At 40.0% G+C, this 19,262-nt stretch overlaps 1 protein-coding gene across 1 annotated transcript in view; it reads right to left on the reverse strand.

Moving 5' to 3' along the window:
• rab6b.S (RAB6B, member RAS oncogene family S homeolog) overlaps positions 1-9,379 on the reverse strand; it is a 34,049-nt gene extending 24,670 nt beyond the window's left edge. The window contains 1 exon segment of the mRNA NM_001092663.1: positions 9,171-9,379. Within this exon segment, the coding sequence (NP_001086132.1) occupies positions 9,171-9,240 (70 nt within the window). The 5' untranslated portion in view covers positions 9,241-9,379.
• Between the last annotated feature and the right edge of the window lie 9,883 nt (positions 9,380-19,262).

The following is a 19,262-nucleotide window of genomic DNA, read 5'->3' on the forward strand; positions in this document are numbered from 1 at the left end:
CCGACAGAAATCTTTTAACCTGTCCTATCAACCAAACAACCGATCTCCACCGGACAAAAATTGTCGGGACTCTCCACACGGGCCGAAAAACATATCTTTGCGTCTATGGCCAGCTTTAGATAATGAACGGCACTGTATAAAAGATTAAGGGGTCATTCCCCATATTCTGTTATGATATTCGTAGAACACTACAGCAGGTAATTGTGATTTCAGTATTTTACATTATTTCTAAGAATCCAAAAACTTTCTATTTAATAATTTATAGTTTTTTAAAGAATATAGGACCTGCCACAAAACATCTGGTGTAAAAAAAGGCCAGAAAGCTGCAGAAGGCCACTTGGGGTATAATGGTACCAAGTAGTTTTACTCAGGGGTGCATGGAATGAATATTTACAGGAGAATTAAACCCTAAAATAAACATTACTAAAAATGCCATATTTTATATACTGCACTTACTGCACCGACCTAAAGTTTCAGCTTGTCAATGGCAGCAATAATCCAGGACTTCAAACTTGTCACAGGGGGTCACCATCTTGGAAAGTGTCTGTGACACTCACATGCTCAGTGGGCTCTGAGCAGCTGTTGAGAAGCTAAGCTTAGGGGTCGTCACTAATTATCCAGCAGAAAATTAGGTTTGTCTGTAATATAAGCTGATGCTACAGGGCTGATTATTAAATTCTGATGCTAATCACACTGGTTTCTGTGCTGCCATGTAGTAATTATCTGTATTAATTACTAATCAGCCTTATATTTTGACATTTCTATTCTATATTGTGAGTGGGTCCCTAAGCTCAGTAAGTGACAGCAGCACAGAGCATGTGCAGTGAATCAGCAGAAAAGAAGATGGGCAGCTACTGGGGCATCTTTGGAGACACAGATCTTTACTGCTAAAGGGCTGTGGTTGCCTTGGGCTGGTACAGAACATATTGTACAACATTTCTATCCTACTTCTTTAGTTAAGCTTTAGTTCTCCTTTAAGCCCATGAGGAAGCCCAGTTGAAGGAAGCTGCAGGGGGTCCCTCTCAGAGGCGTAGGGAGTCACAAAGAAAGCATTAACTGTGCCAAACTAACCCAAAGAGTGACATTTAAGTTGCCACAGTCAGATGGAGATGTGATAGAGTCAATAAACCTTAAATATTTAAAAGGCACTCCTCTGTTCCAGGAGGATTGAAGTGAGTCTACAATGGGACATTTATTAGATAGTGAGGCCCATAGAGATCTTCTGTTAGGATTTTTGAATGTGATAGTGTGGCTTATCCCTAGAAATGCAAAGAAGTTCACTGGCACACAGGTAATGCTGGCAGGGTGAAACCCTTGCTTTAAATGTATTTAATGCACCATGCAACGTTTCGGGGTCAACCTCTTTATCAGCATTACCTGTGTGCCAGTGAACTTCTTTGCAGTACATTGTTGACAGGTTTCTGAGCACCAGGGTTTCACTTGTTGTGGAGGGCCAGGGTGTACGTTTGCATCCGGATATTATCCCTAGAGATACCACCCACAAATATAAACCCGGATCCTATATGGAGGAAGCATACCTGTCCATTCCATAATGGAATGCCTTGAGGTTGTCCCATACCATCAGCTACAGTGTAATACAATTTGAGCTGCAGATTGTGTTACCAGCAGTGCAACACCTTTATATCTAATTAAAATAAACAGTACTTTTAATGTCCACATCCCTGTTATAGGACTATTACAACTGACTTCATCCAGGACCTCATATGGTTCTGTATAGGAATAAGTGAATATAGCAAGATTGTCATTTCTGCCTTAAAAAGTTAAAGAGACAAGATTATTGGAAAGACTGTGACAGATTATAGCATAACTTGTTACAAAAAAGGTGACAGATGCAATGGCATATGTTTAACAGAACTGATTTAGCTTTGCTATAAGACATAAATAATCATCTCATGTCTAATGTTCCAAAATACCTACACCTTTAGTGAAATAAGGGATTACATGATCTAAAATCTTAATAACGGAATATGGTAAATACACAATTTGAATGTGGGATACGAATCCCAACAGTCTGTTCTTTACTGAGCGAGAATTGGCTTGTCCTCGTGGCCGAGGTACCCACAAGCAATTAATTCCAGACTAGTAGAGGTCATTAGGATTCTCCTCAAAGACTTGGTGTCCTTTCATGAACTGCTTCACCGTGAGAGAAAGGTGATTGCTTTGCAGTCAGTGTCGTATAAACAAGACACTCTCCTTGTGACTGATGGCTCTGCTATCAAAACACAGAGGTGTCTGAGGAGGAACATCCTTTATGTTGAAAAACAAATCCATAAAACACTGAGGTTTTTGGTTAATTAACAACAGGGTATACAATTTCCCCCAGTACTTTTAGTAAAAAGCCCATGGGGAAAACTCCAGCAAAGTTACATGAAAAACAGAATGCACAATACGTTAAGAAAAAAAGGAGACAATAGAAAAAAGAGTATAAGGAAACCTGATCAGATGATATAAGGATCTACACTGAAGATACCGAGCGAGGGAGTGGGATGGGGGAGGTAAGGAGAAAATCATTTGGAGCCCATTAACCAGTGCATCATCAAGTATTGATTGTCATGAAAGGAAATTGCTACTGTGTGGGATTTAACCTCACAAAAACATGCTGGGTAACAGAAAGCTCAGGGCCAAGTGGAGTCCTCAGAGGTTTCTCCTGCAGCAGCATCCGATCCTCATGATAACTGATCATGTTCATGATATTTCCCAGTCAAATAACATGAATAATATCAAATTTGGATTAAGGAATGTAAAAAAAAAAAAAGTTAAGTAAATAATTAATGCCATTTTTGGGGTTTCATTACAACCTATTACTGCTGCCAAGGAACACAGCAACATGGACAATGAAGATCAAGCCCTTACACAGGTTGAGGTACTGACAGAGGGTCCAATAATGAAGTCCCTGATAAATGTTTATGCTTGTATTTGCTTCCAATGAGTCCTAAGTTTAAGTTTCAGTTTTGGATAGAAACCCTAGGTACACCATTGGACTATCCTCATCTAGCTCAACCCACCACCTCCAGCATCTAACCATAGAAGCACCTTCTTGGTGGTGTAATAGAATTACTGAGCCCCTCAGAAAAATCTAAATCTTTGTTGAACCTATCATTTACACCTAAGGAACACGGCAACATGGCCAAATGAAGAGGGTCCAAAACTGAAGCCCCTGATAAATGGTTATGATTATACTTGCTTCCAGTCCAAGGCTTCTTTTGGGTATACTGATACACACCTTAGTTACACCACTGGACACCCACCACCTCTAGTATCTAACCATAAAATAAAAGCACCTTCTTGGTGGTGTAAATACAATTACTAAATCCCACAGAAAAATCTAAACCTTTTTAGAGCTTCCAAAAAGTTGGACCTGTTTCTTATTTTTATATCAATACACTTAGCCCCACCCCCGCATAAGTCACCAGGACAGAATGTTTACACCTGCTACACACTACTTCTGTCTGGGAGAATTCAGTTTCGATGGTGTGAAAACCCGATGGTGTGTAGGGACTCTCCTCTATTAGACTTTTAGTAGCTAGTAAGGCACTGGCTCAAACCTAAACCTCTAAACCCACAAACAGTGGTGGTTATGTTACACAGTGGAATTATGTTTGGATCAATCATCGCACAAGATTGTTTAAAACATGCACTGTGTTTGGAGGCCTTATGACAGGTTAAGGAATATATTTTAGGTGATTTCACCATCTATTGTATTTATTAAAACCTCACTTGTCTATAAGGGGCGTAATGCCTTGTGGAGAACAGGCTGTTTGGGAGATCTGATCTTTCTCAAGGTTGATCTCACTCCTGGACTGTTGTAAGATGCCATATACAGTAGAATGTACCAAATCCAGGATTAGTTTCGGGATACAGCCAGGATTCATCCTTCTTCAGCAGGATTCGGATTTGGCCAAACCAATGCCTAATTTGTATATGTAAATTAGGGGGGGAGGGAAATCATATGCCTTTTTGTCACAAAACACAGAAGTAAAAAAAATGTTTTCCATGTTTTTCTTTCCCGCCCCTAATTTGCATATTCAAATTAGGATTCGGATTCGATATTCGGCCGAATCTATCACAAAGGTTTCGGTTGTTCGGACAAATCCCAAATAGTGGATTCGGCACACCCCCAATATACAGTGTCCTTTTTTTATTTGGCCAGTGGGGGGTTTAAAATGCTGGGGCTATTTTGAATTTTAGCCTGGATGCAGTTACTATACATCTATTCAGCCAGCTGGCCCACAGGGTGACTTTACATCTATCTATATGACCAGATATCATGCAATTTGGCCATTCATCTGAATGAAAGCACTGCACTGTGTGTTTAAGTCAATAGCCTGGAACTAACAGATATAAGTAGATGTAAGAAGGACACTGGGACAAAGAAGGGTGAGAAAGATGCTGGAACATCAGAAGATGAGATTTTGTGTTTAAGTAGATGGTTAGCAGTGGGCTTTGAAATCAGTCGAACTGCCTTACCAAATCTGGGTATGTATGAGACCATTAAATGAGAAGGGAAAGGAGGTGTTTTATTGCCAATAGATTAGCTGCAATAGTGAAAGCTAGAATGCTATATTTATTCTGTAGAATATTTTACCATACCTGAGTAAAAAGCTCTAGAAGCTCTCTGTTTGTTTAGGATAGCAGCTGCCATATAAGCTTGGTGTGACATCACTTCCTGTCTGAATCTCTCCCTGCTCACTCATAGCTCTGGGCTCAGACTACAGCAGAGAAGGGAGGGGAGGGGAAGAGGAGCAAACTGAGCATGCTCACACCAGGGGCAAAGAGGTTTCAGCTGAAGGCAGGAAGTCTGATACAGAAGCCCATGTGTACACAATAAAAGGAAAGAAATGCAGTGTTTTTTTTGACAGAGGACTCAGAGCAGCACTACTTTGAGGGTTTACTGGTTTATTTAGGAGGACCTTTCTGATAAGGCTTACTTAGTTCTAACCTTTAAAGGAGAAGGAAAGCTACAGAGGCAGTTTATTGCCAATAGAATAACCAAAATAGTGCAAGCTATAATATTATATTTATTCTGCAGAATGCTTTAACATATCTGAGTAAACAGCTCTAAAAACTCTCTTTGTTTGTTTAGGACAGCAGTTGCCATATAAGCTTGGTGTGACATCACTTCCTGCCTGAGTCTCTCCTTTCTTACTCATAGTTCTGGGCTCAGAATATAGCAGTGAGGGGAGGAGGGGGAAAATGAGGGGAGAGAGGAGCAAACTGAGCATGCTCAAGCCCTAGCCCTGGAGGTTTAAGCTAAAAAAAGGAAGTCTGATACAGAAGCCCATGTGTACACAATAGAAGAAAAGAAATATTGTGTTTCTTTTGACAGATAACTTACTTTGAGGGTTTACTGGTGTATTTATATAGACCTTTCTGACAAAGCTTTCTCACTTTTAACCTTTTTTTCTCCTTTAAGTGTGCCAGGACTTGGGAAAGCATAATCAAATGACCTTGTGTGTACCTGACACATAGCTGGTACAGTTTTGAGAAAAAAAGAGAGGTAACATGGTTGAGAAAATAAAAGTAAAATATACCTCTAAATGAAATGGCGTTCATACATTCATGCATGACGCCAGGTAAAGAATGGTGAGCCCATATTTGTAGCAATATTTTCTGATTGCAGTGCCATTTAAAAAAAACAACAAATAAATATTTCAGCATATCGACAAGCAATTCTGTGTTTGACCTTCTCCCTGGCACCCCAAGCATGGCAGAGTCTGGTCTCCTACTGTGAGGTTAAATTAGAAACGTATCATGCAAATAGAGAAGCTCTTGCTTGCCCACCAAAAACACGTCTTATTAACTTGTCTCTTTAAATTAAAAAAAAAAGCAATTCCCAGGCATCACAAATCAAAGCAGTTTGAAACGGACAGCTGAAGGTGGGATGTAGTTAAATTTTGCTTGGAGGAATTAACATGGGGTTAATGAACTGTTCAATGGAAGAAGCAGATAAGTAAACTATGCTAAGGGCAAGGGAACCTGTACTCCGCTTAATGAAGCAATATGTAATGCTTATATGGCTGCTGGGGAAACTGCAAGTGATAAATTGGCCTTGTGTCTAGTTATTTGCTTCTGTCCACCCAGATGCATCACAAGACGCAGAGATGAAATCCAATATTAGATGGAAGTCTCCTGCATTATAAAAACAGTGTTGTCCCAAGGATAGCCGTGATGCTTAGATAAAGCTTTTCAGCAAAAAGGATGTTGATTTCCATATGAAAAGTGAAAGTAGAACAATTGATACACATATAATACAAGCATGGGACCTCTTACCCAGAATGCTTGGGACCTTGGGTTTTACAGATAACAGATCTTTCCATAATTTGGATCTTCATATCCTACTACTAGTAAATAATTTAAACATTAAATAAACCCAATAGGTTAGTTTTGCTTCCTATAAAGACTAAATATATCTTATATTATTATTACAGAGAAATATTTTTTTTAAATGTGGATTATATGGATAAAATGGAGTCCTGGAATCCTGTAATTCTGAGCTTTCTGGATAATGGGCAGCCTGTGTCTGGCCTACTGGGTCCTCACCATGGATGTTTTGTCACTAACACTCATGCTGACACTAGCTTTGCAATGCTGAACCACGGCGCTGGACTTCTCATTTCCCCATAGCGAATAATGAATGAGCCCCAGCCATAAATTATTTTCTTTTCTCTGGGGTGAAAAGGTCTTAAAATATTAGCCAACAGCAGTGACCTTTGGCAAAAAGCGGTGATGTGGAACGCAGGCCGAAGCTGCAACAGTGACCTACGTGCTCGCATTTGCTGCTTGCGTGCCATTCCCTTGAATTGCATGAATGAATGCTGGTTGAAAAATAAAGGCAAATTATACAAAAGAAAAAAGATGAATAAAGATAATGTGCCAGTAGCTATTCACTCAGCCTAGGTATTTATTATAGATTTGATCCTACATCAACTCTTCCCCCTACCCCTGAGGAGCTGTTTATTGCTAATCTAATTTTCTATTATGAAATAGATGAAATATATGCTCCTATTCAAGCTTCTACAGTGTCATAATATTGTTATTCTTTCCTAACATTCGTAAGCTATATAAACAAGGTCAGACATAGGAATTGTATCAGCACAGATATAGCACCTTTTACTAACACCGACAGCCCCATTCTGCTGATAAAGAGGAGAGCAGTCTGTGTACGTCTCCCGCACAGATCCCAAGAGTCATTAAGGGTGTGTCCGCCTCAAAGATCACCATAATACCCTATAGGGGAAGCTTGCACTGAATAAATCCACAAATACCTGCATTATCTGCTGCCACGACAAAACACAACCATGGCCCTGGGGCCGTCTCCTCTCTAACAGAAGATTCTATGACAAGGGCCTCAATCCTGTAATATAGATCTAGCCTGGAGAAGCCAGGTGACTGCTGTCACTTATATAAAAGGAAGCTTAATGCACCAGCTCCAGTATTTGGCAATATATATAATATATATATAAGTCCTTAAGTGTCAAGCAATTGTGGGGTGCACAGTCAAATATTAAGCATACACAGGTCTGTGTTAGAATAAACAATTCCTGGACCAGCACTCCATTTGTGATGTTGAATTTATAATTTATTATTCCACCACATACACACACACATATATATATATAGATATATATATATCTATATATATATATATATATATATATATATATATATAGCCCATGGGGTGCAAGAAGGCATATTCAGTGCACTAAGCATCAGTCTGTAGATACAGTTCTGTGTGCAGGACTCCATTTGTGATGTGGTACTTATAATTTATTTATTCCACCACAATATATATTTATATATATATATATATATATATATATTTATATATATATATATATATATATATATATATATATATATATATATATATATTCAGGGCACTAAGCATCAGTCTGTAGATACAGTTCTGTGTGCAGGACTCCATTTGTGATGTGGTACTTATAATTTATTTATTCCACCACAATATATATATATATATATATATATATATATATATATATATATATATATATATATATATATATATATATATATATATATATATTCAGGGCACTAAGCTTCAGTCTGTAGATACAGTTCTGTGTTAGAAATAAACAATTCCTGGACCAGCACTCCATTTGTGATGTGGTATTTATATATATATATATATATATATATATATATATATATATATATATATATATATAATGTCCAAAGAGGGCCGGCACTACTCGTCTGTAGGGTATAAAGTGCCTGGGTGCTGCGCCAAAATGGTAGGATATACAAAGAAGAAGGTAAGCACTCACAGGTCTTAAAATGTTCAAAAGTGAAAATTTATTGAAGAATTTTTTCTGACGTTTCGGCTAAACCTATAGCCTTTCTCAAAGTAGTACTTTGAGAAAGGCTATAGGTTTAGCCGAAACGTCAGAAAAAATTCTTCAATAAATTTTCACTTTTTGAACATTTTAAGACCTGTGAGTGCTTACCTTCTTCTTTGTATATATATATATATATATATATATATATATATATATATATATATATATATATATATATATATATATATATATATATATATATATATATATATATATGGCCCATGGGGTGCAACAGGGCATATTCAGGCCACTGAGCATCGGTATCTAGAAAGATGCACAGTAACTATTGTCATAATAAGGAGAAGCCTAGAATGTAAGTACAGAAATGCCAGCAATGGCCCAGCCCAGTATAGAAGGGGTTATTCTCCCAGTTTTCCCCCATCTCAATCTCACCTTATTCATATTGGTATAGAAATAAGGGAGGAAGCTCTGCAAAGATGTACAGACTGCACCAACCCACACACACATACAGTATATATATATAATATACACACACACACATATATATATATATAACACATACATATATATATATATATATAATATACACACACACACACACACACATACAGTATATATATATATATAATATACACACACACATATATAATATACACACACATATATATATAATATACACACACACCTATATATATATATATATATATATATATATATATATATATATATATATATATATATATATATATATATATATATATATATATATATATATATTGCAATTAGGAAGCAAAGGGCAAACCCACCCCTCCCTGATGTCTGATCACTCACCACTTTGCTCTCCAAGGAAAACCAGCTTGAATTTTCTGAGTGGGTTTCCAAAATCTCCCCCTGCAGACATGATGCTCTGGGAAGGAGCCGGAGACAGGAGCAGGGGAAGGAGACAGGGGAGATTGTGCAGCAGTGTGTGGGGCTGTGTTGGTGGGGCTGGGGGATGCGGGGCACAGGGAAGAGAGAGGCAGGAGGGTGGGGTGTGCGGGGAAGGAATAGGTTAATGGTTCAGCAGCAGGAGGAGGAGAGGGATACGGAGGGAGAGCAGCGCTACTCTAGGGGAATACGGATGCTCCGGGCTGTGCTGCTGCTCCGCATCTCTCCCCACCCAAAGCCGTGACGCATGCGCACTGCGCTCTCTCCCCGAGCTGATGTCAGTGCAACGGGCTGATGTACTCACCGACTCCTGCACCTTCCCTTGCTCTGACATTAGGCTCATCCGTAGAAATGCACCTACCGATCTGCTGTTGTCATGTGCAGGTATTGTCTCTGGGGAGCTGTGCTGCATCTATAGTAGTAACATCAGTGTGACACACAAGAAGCTCTGACTATTGGGGGAACAAGGGGCCAATGCTGGTCAGATAAAGGTTCTTCCCAGGAACAGGCAGAGAAAAATTGATGGAGGTTGGGAAGCTAATAACATTGATGAGATATGGAAGGTGTCAGGAGTAAGTCAAATCCACTTGTTACGGGGGCACATACATTCCCAGGCCTGGACTGGCAATCTGTAGGTCCTGGCAAATGCCAGACTGGCTGCTGTCAGATGCCATAGACAGTCAGTATTTAGTGGGCTGGTGGGGGGCTTTTTCGGCCTCTCTGTGGGCTGTTTGGGCCTATTTTGATTCTCAGTCCAGTCCAGTACATTCCCTAGTGATGTAAGTACCAGTAGTCAGGGGCCAGCGGGTGAATAAAGGTTACTGAGCCCTGCCAGGTTTAGACTGGGATTCAAAATAGGACCTGACATTTCTAATACACAAAGGCCCAAACACCCCCCCCCCCCCACCAGCCCAACAAATACTGACTGTCTATAGCTGGTGTCCCCCAACATTTTTTTTACCTGTAAAAAGAATTGGGGGGCAACACAAGCATAAAAAAAGTTCCTGGGGGTTCTAAATAAGGGCTGGCTATGTGGTATCCCCATGTGGACTGCAGGAGGCCCTATTTGGCAATAAACCTGGTGCTTTATGCAACCAAAATGTGCCTCCCAAGCCAGGAATTCAAAAATAAGTGCCCACTTTGAGCAACATATTGCACACGAGCCACAGGTTGGGACCACTCTTCTATGGCATCTTACAGCAGCCCCTCTGCCAATTACCAGAATCCACAGATTGCCACTCCAGGCCTGGGGCCCACAGCAAACTGGTGGGTAAGACATATTTCATGAGAATATATTGAAACTGCTATTGGTCAGTGCCCCAATGGGCCTCCAATACCCCCGTAGGTCCCCTGTAGTTGCAAGCAGGCCCAGACTGGCAATCTGTTGGTTCTGGCAAACGCCAGAGGGGCTGCTGTAAGATGCCATAGCCAAATCACTATTTATTGGGCTGGTGAGGGGCTGTTTGGGCCTCTGTTTGCTTAAAATGCCAGGGCCAATTTTGAATCCCAGTCCAGACCTGGTTGCAGGGTCTATTTCATTTATAGTAACCAGTGGTGCAACTACAGTACAGCAAACACAGAAGGGATCCAGGAGGGCCTGAACCATGGGGTCTGCTGTATAGTAGTCTCCCCTCCCCAAACTCTCTCCTGCCTTCAATTTTGCTGCTCTCTGCAAACTGGTGGCATCAGCCAGATGCTAAGATGTAGCGTATTCATTGTGTGTTTCAGTTGTATATATGCTAGCAGCAACAGCTATTAACGCGGCAGTTAGCTGTTTTAAAAACCATGGCGCGAACCGCGGCAAAGATCCGCATGTGTGTCCATGCCCTTAAGCTGTATAAGAAGAATAACCAAATACTCCAAGGCATGTGAAGCGGGGCGAACCCCAGCGTTTTTATTCACGTCAGTGATGTAACGTTTCGGGGGCAGACCCCTTCACATGCATTCAAGTGTTTGGTAATTCTTCTTATACTGTATTATCGGAGAGGTGACAACCTCTTTTTCAAACACCAGGCAGGACACTTGGAGAGGCTGGGAAAATAGGTATCGTATTTACATGCCCTTAAGATGACCATACATGGTGAAACATGCTAATTTGGTGTGGCCATATAATGAATGATTGTCCAATTTGGCTACGCAAGTGCTGGATCACATTGGGCTGATCAGACAGTATATAAAGCCTGCATTATTACACCACTGCAATCCTCATCCAACAGGATTTTCAGACCTGCCCAACCAAGGGCACAGACTTCATTACTAATAAAACCTTTGGGCCATGTATGTGCATTTATCAATGCCACCCTCTTTTGCATATTTGTATTAAATATGCCCACATCAGTCCATTGTACTTTACTTTCACAATACTTCATCTGTCACTATTTCCCTAGGACCTAACGTCCCTCTCGCTTTGTATAGTGTAATTTCTCAGCCCTGACTGTAAGCTCTGCGGGGCAGGATCCTCTTGTGTTCCACAGCACATGGCATTTAATCTTTGTAACTGAAAATGTATAGGGGTTTATTGCAGTGTTTTTCCTCTCCCTGTTTGTACTTTTATTGCATTGTAAAGATGTTCAGTGCTTGGAATACAAGTAGTGCTATATAAATAAATTTATAGGATGCATACATTGTGTCTAAGCTGTCTGTGTGTTCAGAAGATACAAATATATAATAATATGTAATCCGTCAGAATTTAGGGGCATTTGTTTTAAAATTAACTGGGCACAAATTATATTTAGGCTGCAGGGCAAGCCCTTGCAATTTTTTAATGCAGTGCAGGTGCAACGTTTCGGGGTCACGCCCCTTTGTCAATGCTTGACAAAGGGGCGTGACCCCGAAACGTTGCACCTGCACTGCATTAAAAAATTGCAAGGGCTTGCCCTGCAGCCTAAAATCCTGTGTGCCGGCGAATTTCTTTTCTATGATTCTGTGAGGTGGCCGATGCCTCTATCGTTGTGCACCAGGTGATTATATCAGGAAGGGTGGTGTCGGTGTGCGGTTAAACAAAAATCTTCTTGGCCACAAATTATATTTGCCAGAGATTAACAAACAGGTAAGAAACTATTTCATGTTTTCATAATGCAGCACTTACTGTATTTCTGGTGTGTTATCCCAAGGAAAGAGTGTGCTTTGTTTTACTTACTTGTTGACAATGAGTCAAACCCTAGAACCCTCCTTGGTTGAAGTGAGATTGGTTTGACAGTCCATCCAGGCAAAGACCCTACAGGTGTGTTGATACAGTCCTCTCCTGGTCGGGCTATGTAGGCCTTCTTTATATTCCAAACACAGATTATATTGATGTGGCCCATCAATTTTGTTGGCAAAACAAGTGGATCTTGCCATTTAGGCCCAGCTTAATGCACTGGGTGCTCTTTATAAGGAAGGCATCCTCAATAACTTTTCCTCTGAGCCATTGTCAGCAGGAGTTCCTTCATGTTTTCCTGAATAGTCTTCACTTCAGTGGTATTTCTGCCATTGTTGCAGCAAAATACAGGCTCCTCCTAATTCATTTTCTCCTCCCGGAAGACCTCTGGTTCTTTCAGTGTCCCATGAGCTACAGGCCAGCTTCTGACCTATGAGATCACTCTCCAAGGGGGAAGCGGTCATTTTGGGGTGGCTGTAGTCTGAATTGGCGTAAATACCCACTCTTCATATGCACACTGCATGTATCTAAGCATCGACTACTTCAGTATTTCCCTATACAGGTATGGGACCTGTTATCCAGAATGCTGTAGGGTTTTCCCAATAAAGGGGGTCTTTAAACTTTTAGTCTCCTAAAACATCATTTAAACATTAAATAAACCCAAAAGCCTGTTTGCCTCCAATAACGATTGATTATATCTTAGTTTGGATCATTACAAGGTACTGTTTTATTAATAAAGAGAAAATTATTTGGATAAAATGGAGTCTATGGGAGACAGCCTTTCTATAATTTGGAGCTTTCTCATCACGGATTTCCGGATTTCTGGATAACAGATTCCATACCTGTATTTGAGATCTTGGCCTGGCATCCTGCATTTTTATATACAGAAGTCACATTCCTTTATGTAACCTACAGGGGCTAGATTCCTGCAGTATTATTATTTGTTCATTGCTGTTAAACAAGAAGTGCCAGCCTCACACTAAATGGAGGGGGGGGGGGTTGATAAACCATGTGAAGTCCCAAAAGTTGGCATTGTGTGGGTAGCATTGTTGGTTTGGCTGCATAGCACCTCACATATAGGGGAGGAGTATTTTTTACCTGCTAAAATAAGGTAAATTACAATGACGTGACCCTCTTTGGAAATACATGAGATTAAAAACTATTGTTTCTTGGAATTTTGCTAAAATCGCGTACATTTTTTTATGACATTTCTGTTGCCATTCAGCATTAATATGTGAAGGATTATAGCAAACTCAGCAAGACAGAGAATTCATTTTCTCTGCTGTTTTAATCTTCACGTATTATTCTTTTATATTCATCTGAGAATTTTTGATGTTCTGTGACATTTATATTGAAATTATTTGGTTTAAATTATTAATCCTGCTTCTACACAGTCAAACAACTACATCACAATGGACTTATCATAAACTTCCATATCCAGTGTTTGCTCACCTAATATCCTTGCCATCTACTGCAAGCCAGAACGTAGTATTTTCTAAATGGCTCATAACCAGGCTCCCCTAATTCTATACTCCTGGTAATACAGGAGACGAGGTCCTATTAAATTCAGTATTGGCTGAAGTTGCTGTTGGGAAGCAGCAGCAATTAATGTTTATAAATATAACAGTATAAAGACACTGTGTCCAGGAATACTGAACCTCTAGTAAGAATTGTGCCACTGTAAAGGTGGTAGAGGTGTGGAATGTATAATCCAGAGTGGTTGAGAGCTGTCCCTCCTCCCTTTGACCTATGATGTTGGTATTCAATAGGGGATGTACTGTACACCTAAGCCATCATTTTTGCATTAGGCCAAATACTAAACAAATTTTGAGCCCTAAGTTTTCTCCCAAATCAGATGCGGAGATATGGGCAATGTCCCGTACCGAATCCTGGATTAATCAGTAGTACCTGGATGTGGAAAGTAGAGGTTTTCACAAAACATTTATGCATCAAACTGACTAAAATGTGTATTTGACTCTGTATTTCTCATTTTCTTTTTCTGCAAGAGAGAAATAAAATTGGAAACTTCCCACACTACCCACCCACACTGCCTTTTTCTAATGTAAACATTATCTGGCAGATCCATACATATGGAATTCTCTCCCCAAGTGCAAAGGAGTTTATCTACAGAACAGCATATCTTAAATTCTATGCTGTAGAGCAGATTCTAATGTTATAAGCTTGTACTGGAATGGAATCTGTGATCCCCATGGACTCCATTGTAATCAAATAATTAAAATGGTTTAAAAATGATTTTCTTGTACTCTGTAATAATGAAATGGTACCTTATATTTGATCCCAGCTATGATGTAATTCATCTTTATTGAAGGCAAAAAAATCGTATTGTGTTTATTTAATGTTTAAATTATTTCTAGCAGACTTAAGGTATGGAGATCCAAACTAGGGAAAATTCCCAGTTCCTTATCATTTTGGGTAACATGTCCTATACCTGTACTCCCGTCAGTTTGAACTACTGTACTTATCCTTCTCTTTGTCTTGGTTTACCCACTACTCTAAAAGACTACAGTCTCCTTACGCTTGTCTCACTTCCTTGATATAACTCCAAACCGATGTTTCATTAATTTTCTTGCTCACATGTTCAACATATCTTCAGTTGGGCCACTCACTGTTCATAGTTCTATAGTTACATTTGGTTGAAAAAAGACAAAGTCCATCAAGTTCAACCTCTCCAAATGAAACCCCAGCATCTATACACACACCCCAATTCCAAACTGTTTTTGGAAGCAATATCACACAAGCTAATAATTAGGATAAGTTAGTTTTTATGGGTGATTAGATGCCAACAAACCTAACACTGTCATGCACAATGCCAAGCATTGGCTGTCATGTTGTAAAGGTCACCTTCACTGGACTGGCAGCCTGGTGGAAATGTCTTGGTTCAAGAGGATGCCAGGAGAAGACTACCTGCCTAATGCACAATGCCAATAATATAGTTTGGTGGAGCAGGAATAATGGTCTGGGGTTGAGGCAGGGACAACTGGTTCCATTGAAAGCAAATCTTATTGCTACAGCGTACCATGAAATTCTTGACTATTCTTTACTTCTTTGGGGAAGCAGCTTTCCTATTTCAGTACAAAAACGAGCTCACTTTGTGCATAGAGGCACTCAATGGTTTTGCTGAGATGAAAGTGACTGCTCCAACATCTTACTCCCTGAAGAGCAGAGGCTGTTATAGCAGCAAAAGGAGGACCAACTTTATAATAAACAGATGTTGGACGGACAGGTGCATGGATCATTTTGGCCCAAGTGTATATATGTGCAGTACAATGGGCAGATTCAAGTAAGCACCCAGTTGTGTGTGTGCATACAAACTTGGGATCCACAGTTAGTTGTGTAGACTGGTGCATATCTGTATTACAATTGCATTGTAAAAATGTTTAATTCTGCATTCGTAGGTTGTGTTTTATATAAAAGCGAATAAATTACCCCCTGTTTTAAAATATCAGGATTTTAGAAGTCACGGAGGAGGATCATGGCCATATAAACACACGAAGTTGGAGGCTGAGTGCTTTTATCCGCAACAGGGACTCAAGGGTAGTTAATGGGATCTCTAAGGACTGTTTATAAGGGTATACTTACAGGTGATTTATGGATCTTGTTACATTAAGGAACCAAATTGCACCACTGCTTGTGAAGGCACCAAATTTAAATATTTTATATAATGTGCTTCAAACAGGAGATGCTAATTGTCCTTTTATGTTTTTATGTACTGAATGTATGGTTTAATTTAGCAATAATTCTCCTAGTCTTAATATTTAGCAGTTCGGATATTTGGCAAATTGTCTGTCAGTATGATCTATGTATTTATTTATTAGTTCTTTATTGTTGAGATTGTGAAGAAAACTTTAATTCTACAGTCTTTTTTTAAAAAGATTATATTTTTTTATTTGCTTTAAACAAGACAAACTATAAATATGGTTTTTAATGAGCTTAGCCCAAAGGTTTGCATCAATGCTTTTAGATTAAGAGAACCATAAGAGTAGTTGCAGATGCAGAAGAAATACTTTCTACAGTGGCATTGTCATCCCTGGGTTGTACACCGGGGCCTGATTCCCACCAGGGACTCCATATCTTTACAAATGTATGGGTGGTGCCTCTGGCTTCATATGTGAATTTAATTATAGGTATTACTAGGTTGATCCAGGAGTCCTGTTTAGGAGGGGTGGGCCACATCTAGTGCATAATTACACATTATTTGGCATAAAACAGTAGGGTTCTAAACCTCAGCCTTTCATATGCAGTAGGTACTAAGTCATCTACTACACCCAATAGACTGTACGGGAAACTACCTGTGGAAAGTCAGGGGTAGTTGCTAAAGAAGCCATTACTTGGCACCAGAAAGTCATTATTGCTGGGCAGGCCCAGATCATATGTTGGAAGTTTGCTGCAGGGGCTCTACACCTTGGACATGTATTGTCATCTTTCTTGTCCATTGCTTTAAGTTTTAGGGGTGTTGTGTAGAGCTGATGGAAGGCTTTGTACTGGATTAGTCTGTCTCTCACATTTATTGAGCTTTTATACATGGTCTCTGTGGCCTCATCCCAGCCATCCTGGGTAAAATCAGGGATGTTTGCTTGCCATTATGCTTGTGATGTAGGGAATGGAGGGGAGAAACTGGCCAACTGGTTTTGGTAGAGTCTGGATACCAACTTTGCTGGCTGTTCTCTGTACATTGGGAGATTCTCGGAGGTGCTTTCTCAGAGGTGGATTGAAAATCCTTATATGAGAGGAAAGGTCACCCAGGTATTTGAATTCCCTGCCTTGGCCAGTAGAGGAAATCATCTAAATTGAGAAAATGGGGATGGTTGACGTTGGACCATCGCAGCAAGCAAGAATTGAGACAGATGGGGTCTTTTTTGAGGAGTCTTAACACTTTGGTCCACACACTTTGGAAACTGGCCAACTGAATTTGGTATAGTCTGGATACCAACTTTGCTGGCTGTTCTCTGCACATTGGGAGATTCTCGGAGGTGTATTCTCAGAGGTGGATTGAAAATCCTTATATGAGAGGAAAGGTCACCCAGGTATTTAATTCCCTGCCTTGGCCAGTAGAGGAAATCCTCTAAGTTGAGAAAATGGGGAAGGTTGACGTTGCCCCATAGCAGCAAGCAAGAATTGAGACAGATGGCGTCTTAACACTTGGTCCAGGCTCTATGGGGTGTGGTGATGGTTGATGGTAGGCTGCCCACATCAGAGAGTTTGCTCTCTTTAATCTTTCTAGTGATCCCGCTATAGTGGCTTTCAACACCATATTGAGGTTATATGGGTCAGGGTGGTACCACCAATGCAGGTAGTATACTTTGGCTGCCAGATAATATAGTTGGAAATTGGATAAGGCTAGGCCTACATCTTTGACAGTCAGTCGTCGACTTCTCCCAGGAAAATTTTTGAAACTTTCTGGTTCCATATGTGAAGAATCAGGTGATTACGTTTTTTAAAAAAATTGATATGGATTTGAGCATTATGTAGGTGGCATGGAAATTTGGGGAGATAACTCATCTTAATATGGTTCATTATCCCTATTAGTGAGAGGGGCAGATTTGCCGAGATTTGGAGGTTGGAGTGAAGTTTTGACATTATGGGATTACTGTTGTTCTGTAGGTACTGTGAGGGGTCTTTGTGTATATTGAGTCTAAGATACTTAATTCACTGAACCCATTTTAGAAGAGCATTAGAGGGAAGTTGGGGATGACTTGACAATCTATGGTCCGCTAAATCAATAAGTAGGTTTTCTACGTATAGGGATATTTTTTCTGTGAGTGGGCCAAGGGTTTAATTCTGCAGTCTTATTGGCTTCACTCCATTTTACCTTATGTTACATTTCTAGTGATGTTGGCACTTACATTTGCATTACTTACCTAAAAACAAATTTGCAATAGGAATTAGTAGATAGGGGTTTTTGAAAGTGGGGACATGAGGCTATAGGTATAGGAAAGGTGTTGTGTTATGGGATTGGTTTTTGTGAGGTACAATGTGATGGGTATGTGAAGCGAGACTCTATAATCTGCCTTGCCAACTGGAATTTACTGTTTAAGGTGAAATGAATATTGCTTGTACCTATTTTTTTAATCACATAAAATCTAAAGGTTACATAATGTCTTAATATGAACAGGGAGATGGAAGCTACTCCATGTTTGGTTCTTGCAATGTAGAGAGATTCACGGTATACAACCCCCCTTCAACCTTTGTTGTGACTGTTTTGTAAGCAAAAGTACGTTATGCAGGGGGATTATCTATACAATCAGATGAAGTGAAACTAGTTTTATTGCAACGTAACAAATCATTTTTTTTTAACACTAATCAAAATATTGCACATTTTTTTCAGACACAAATCCAAATCATATTCCTTTGTGATATTGCCCCTTAAATTTAAAGTATGCTTTATTCCCCTTTGCATTTGCCATTATATAGGGTTGCTGCCTGTCTGGTTTTGACCAGGACAGCCCGGTTTTCGGAAGCGCTGTCCTGGTCAAAACTGCCTGCACGTTTTTCTTAAACGCTACATCATAGCCCCACCCACAGACACGCCCTCACACCGCCACTTTCCACCCACAACATCACTGCCCCGCCCCATGATTTCATTGTCTCGTCCGCTGCCCGGAGTTACTGGGAAAAGGTGTCAATCCTACACTAATATGCTCCTATCCTTAAAGGGGTGCAGGGGGGGCAAGCTTCCTAGATGCAATACAGAGTGATACTGAGCAGGCTTTTCTATATTTTTATGTCGCTTTTAATAGGAGCATCAAGCAAAATGACACTAGATCCAGTAAAGCTACTGAACGTGTAAAAAGCAATAGGTATCCCCACCGAGTAGCTGCCACTGTGTATGATCTTTT

This window comes from Xenopus laevis, chromosome 5S, assembly GCF_017654675.1.
Source record: "Xenopus laevis strain J_2021 chromosome 5S, Xenopus_laevis_v10.1, whole genome shotgun sequence".
NCBI classification, from domain to species: Eukaryota; Metazoa; Chordata; class Amphibia; order Anura; family Pipidae; genus Xenopus; species Xenopus laevis.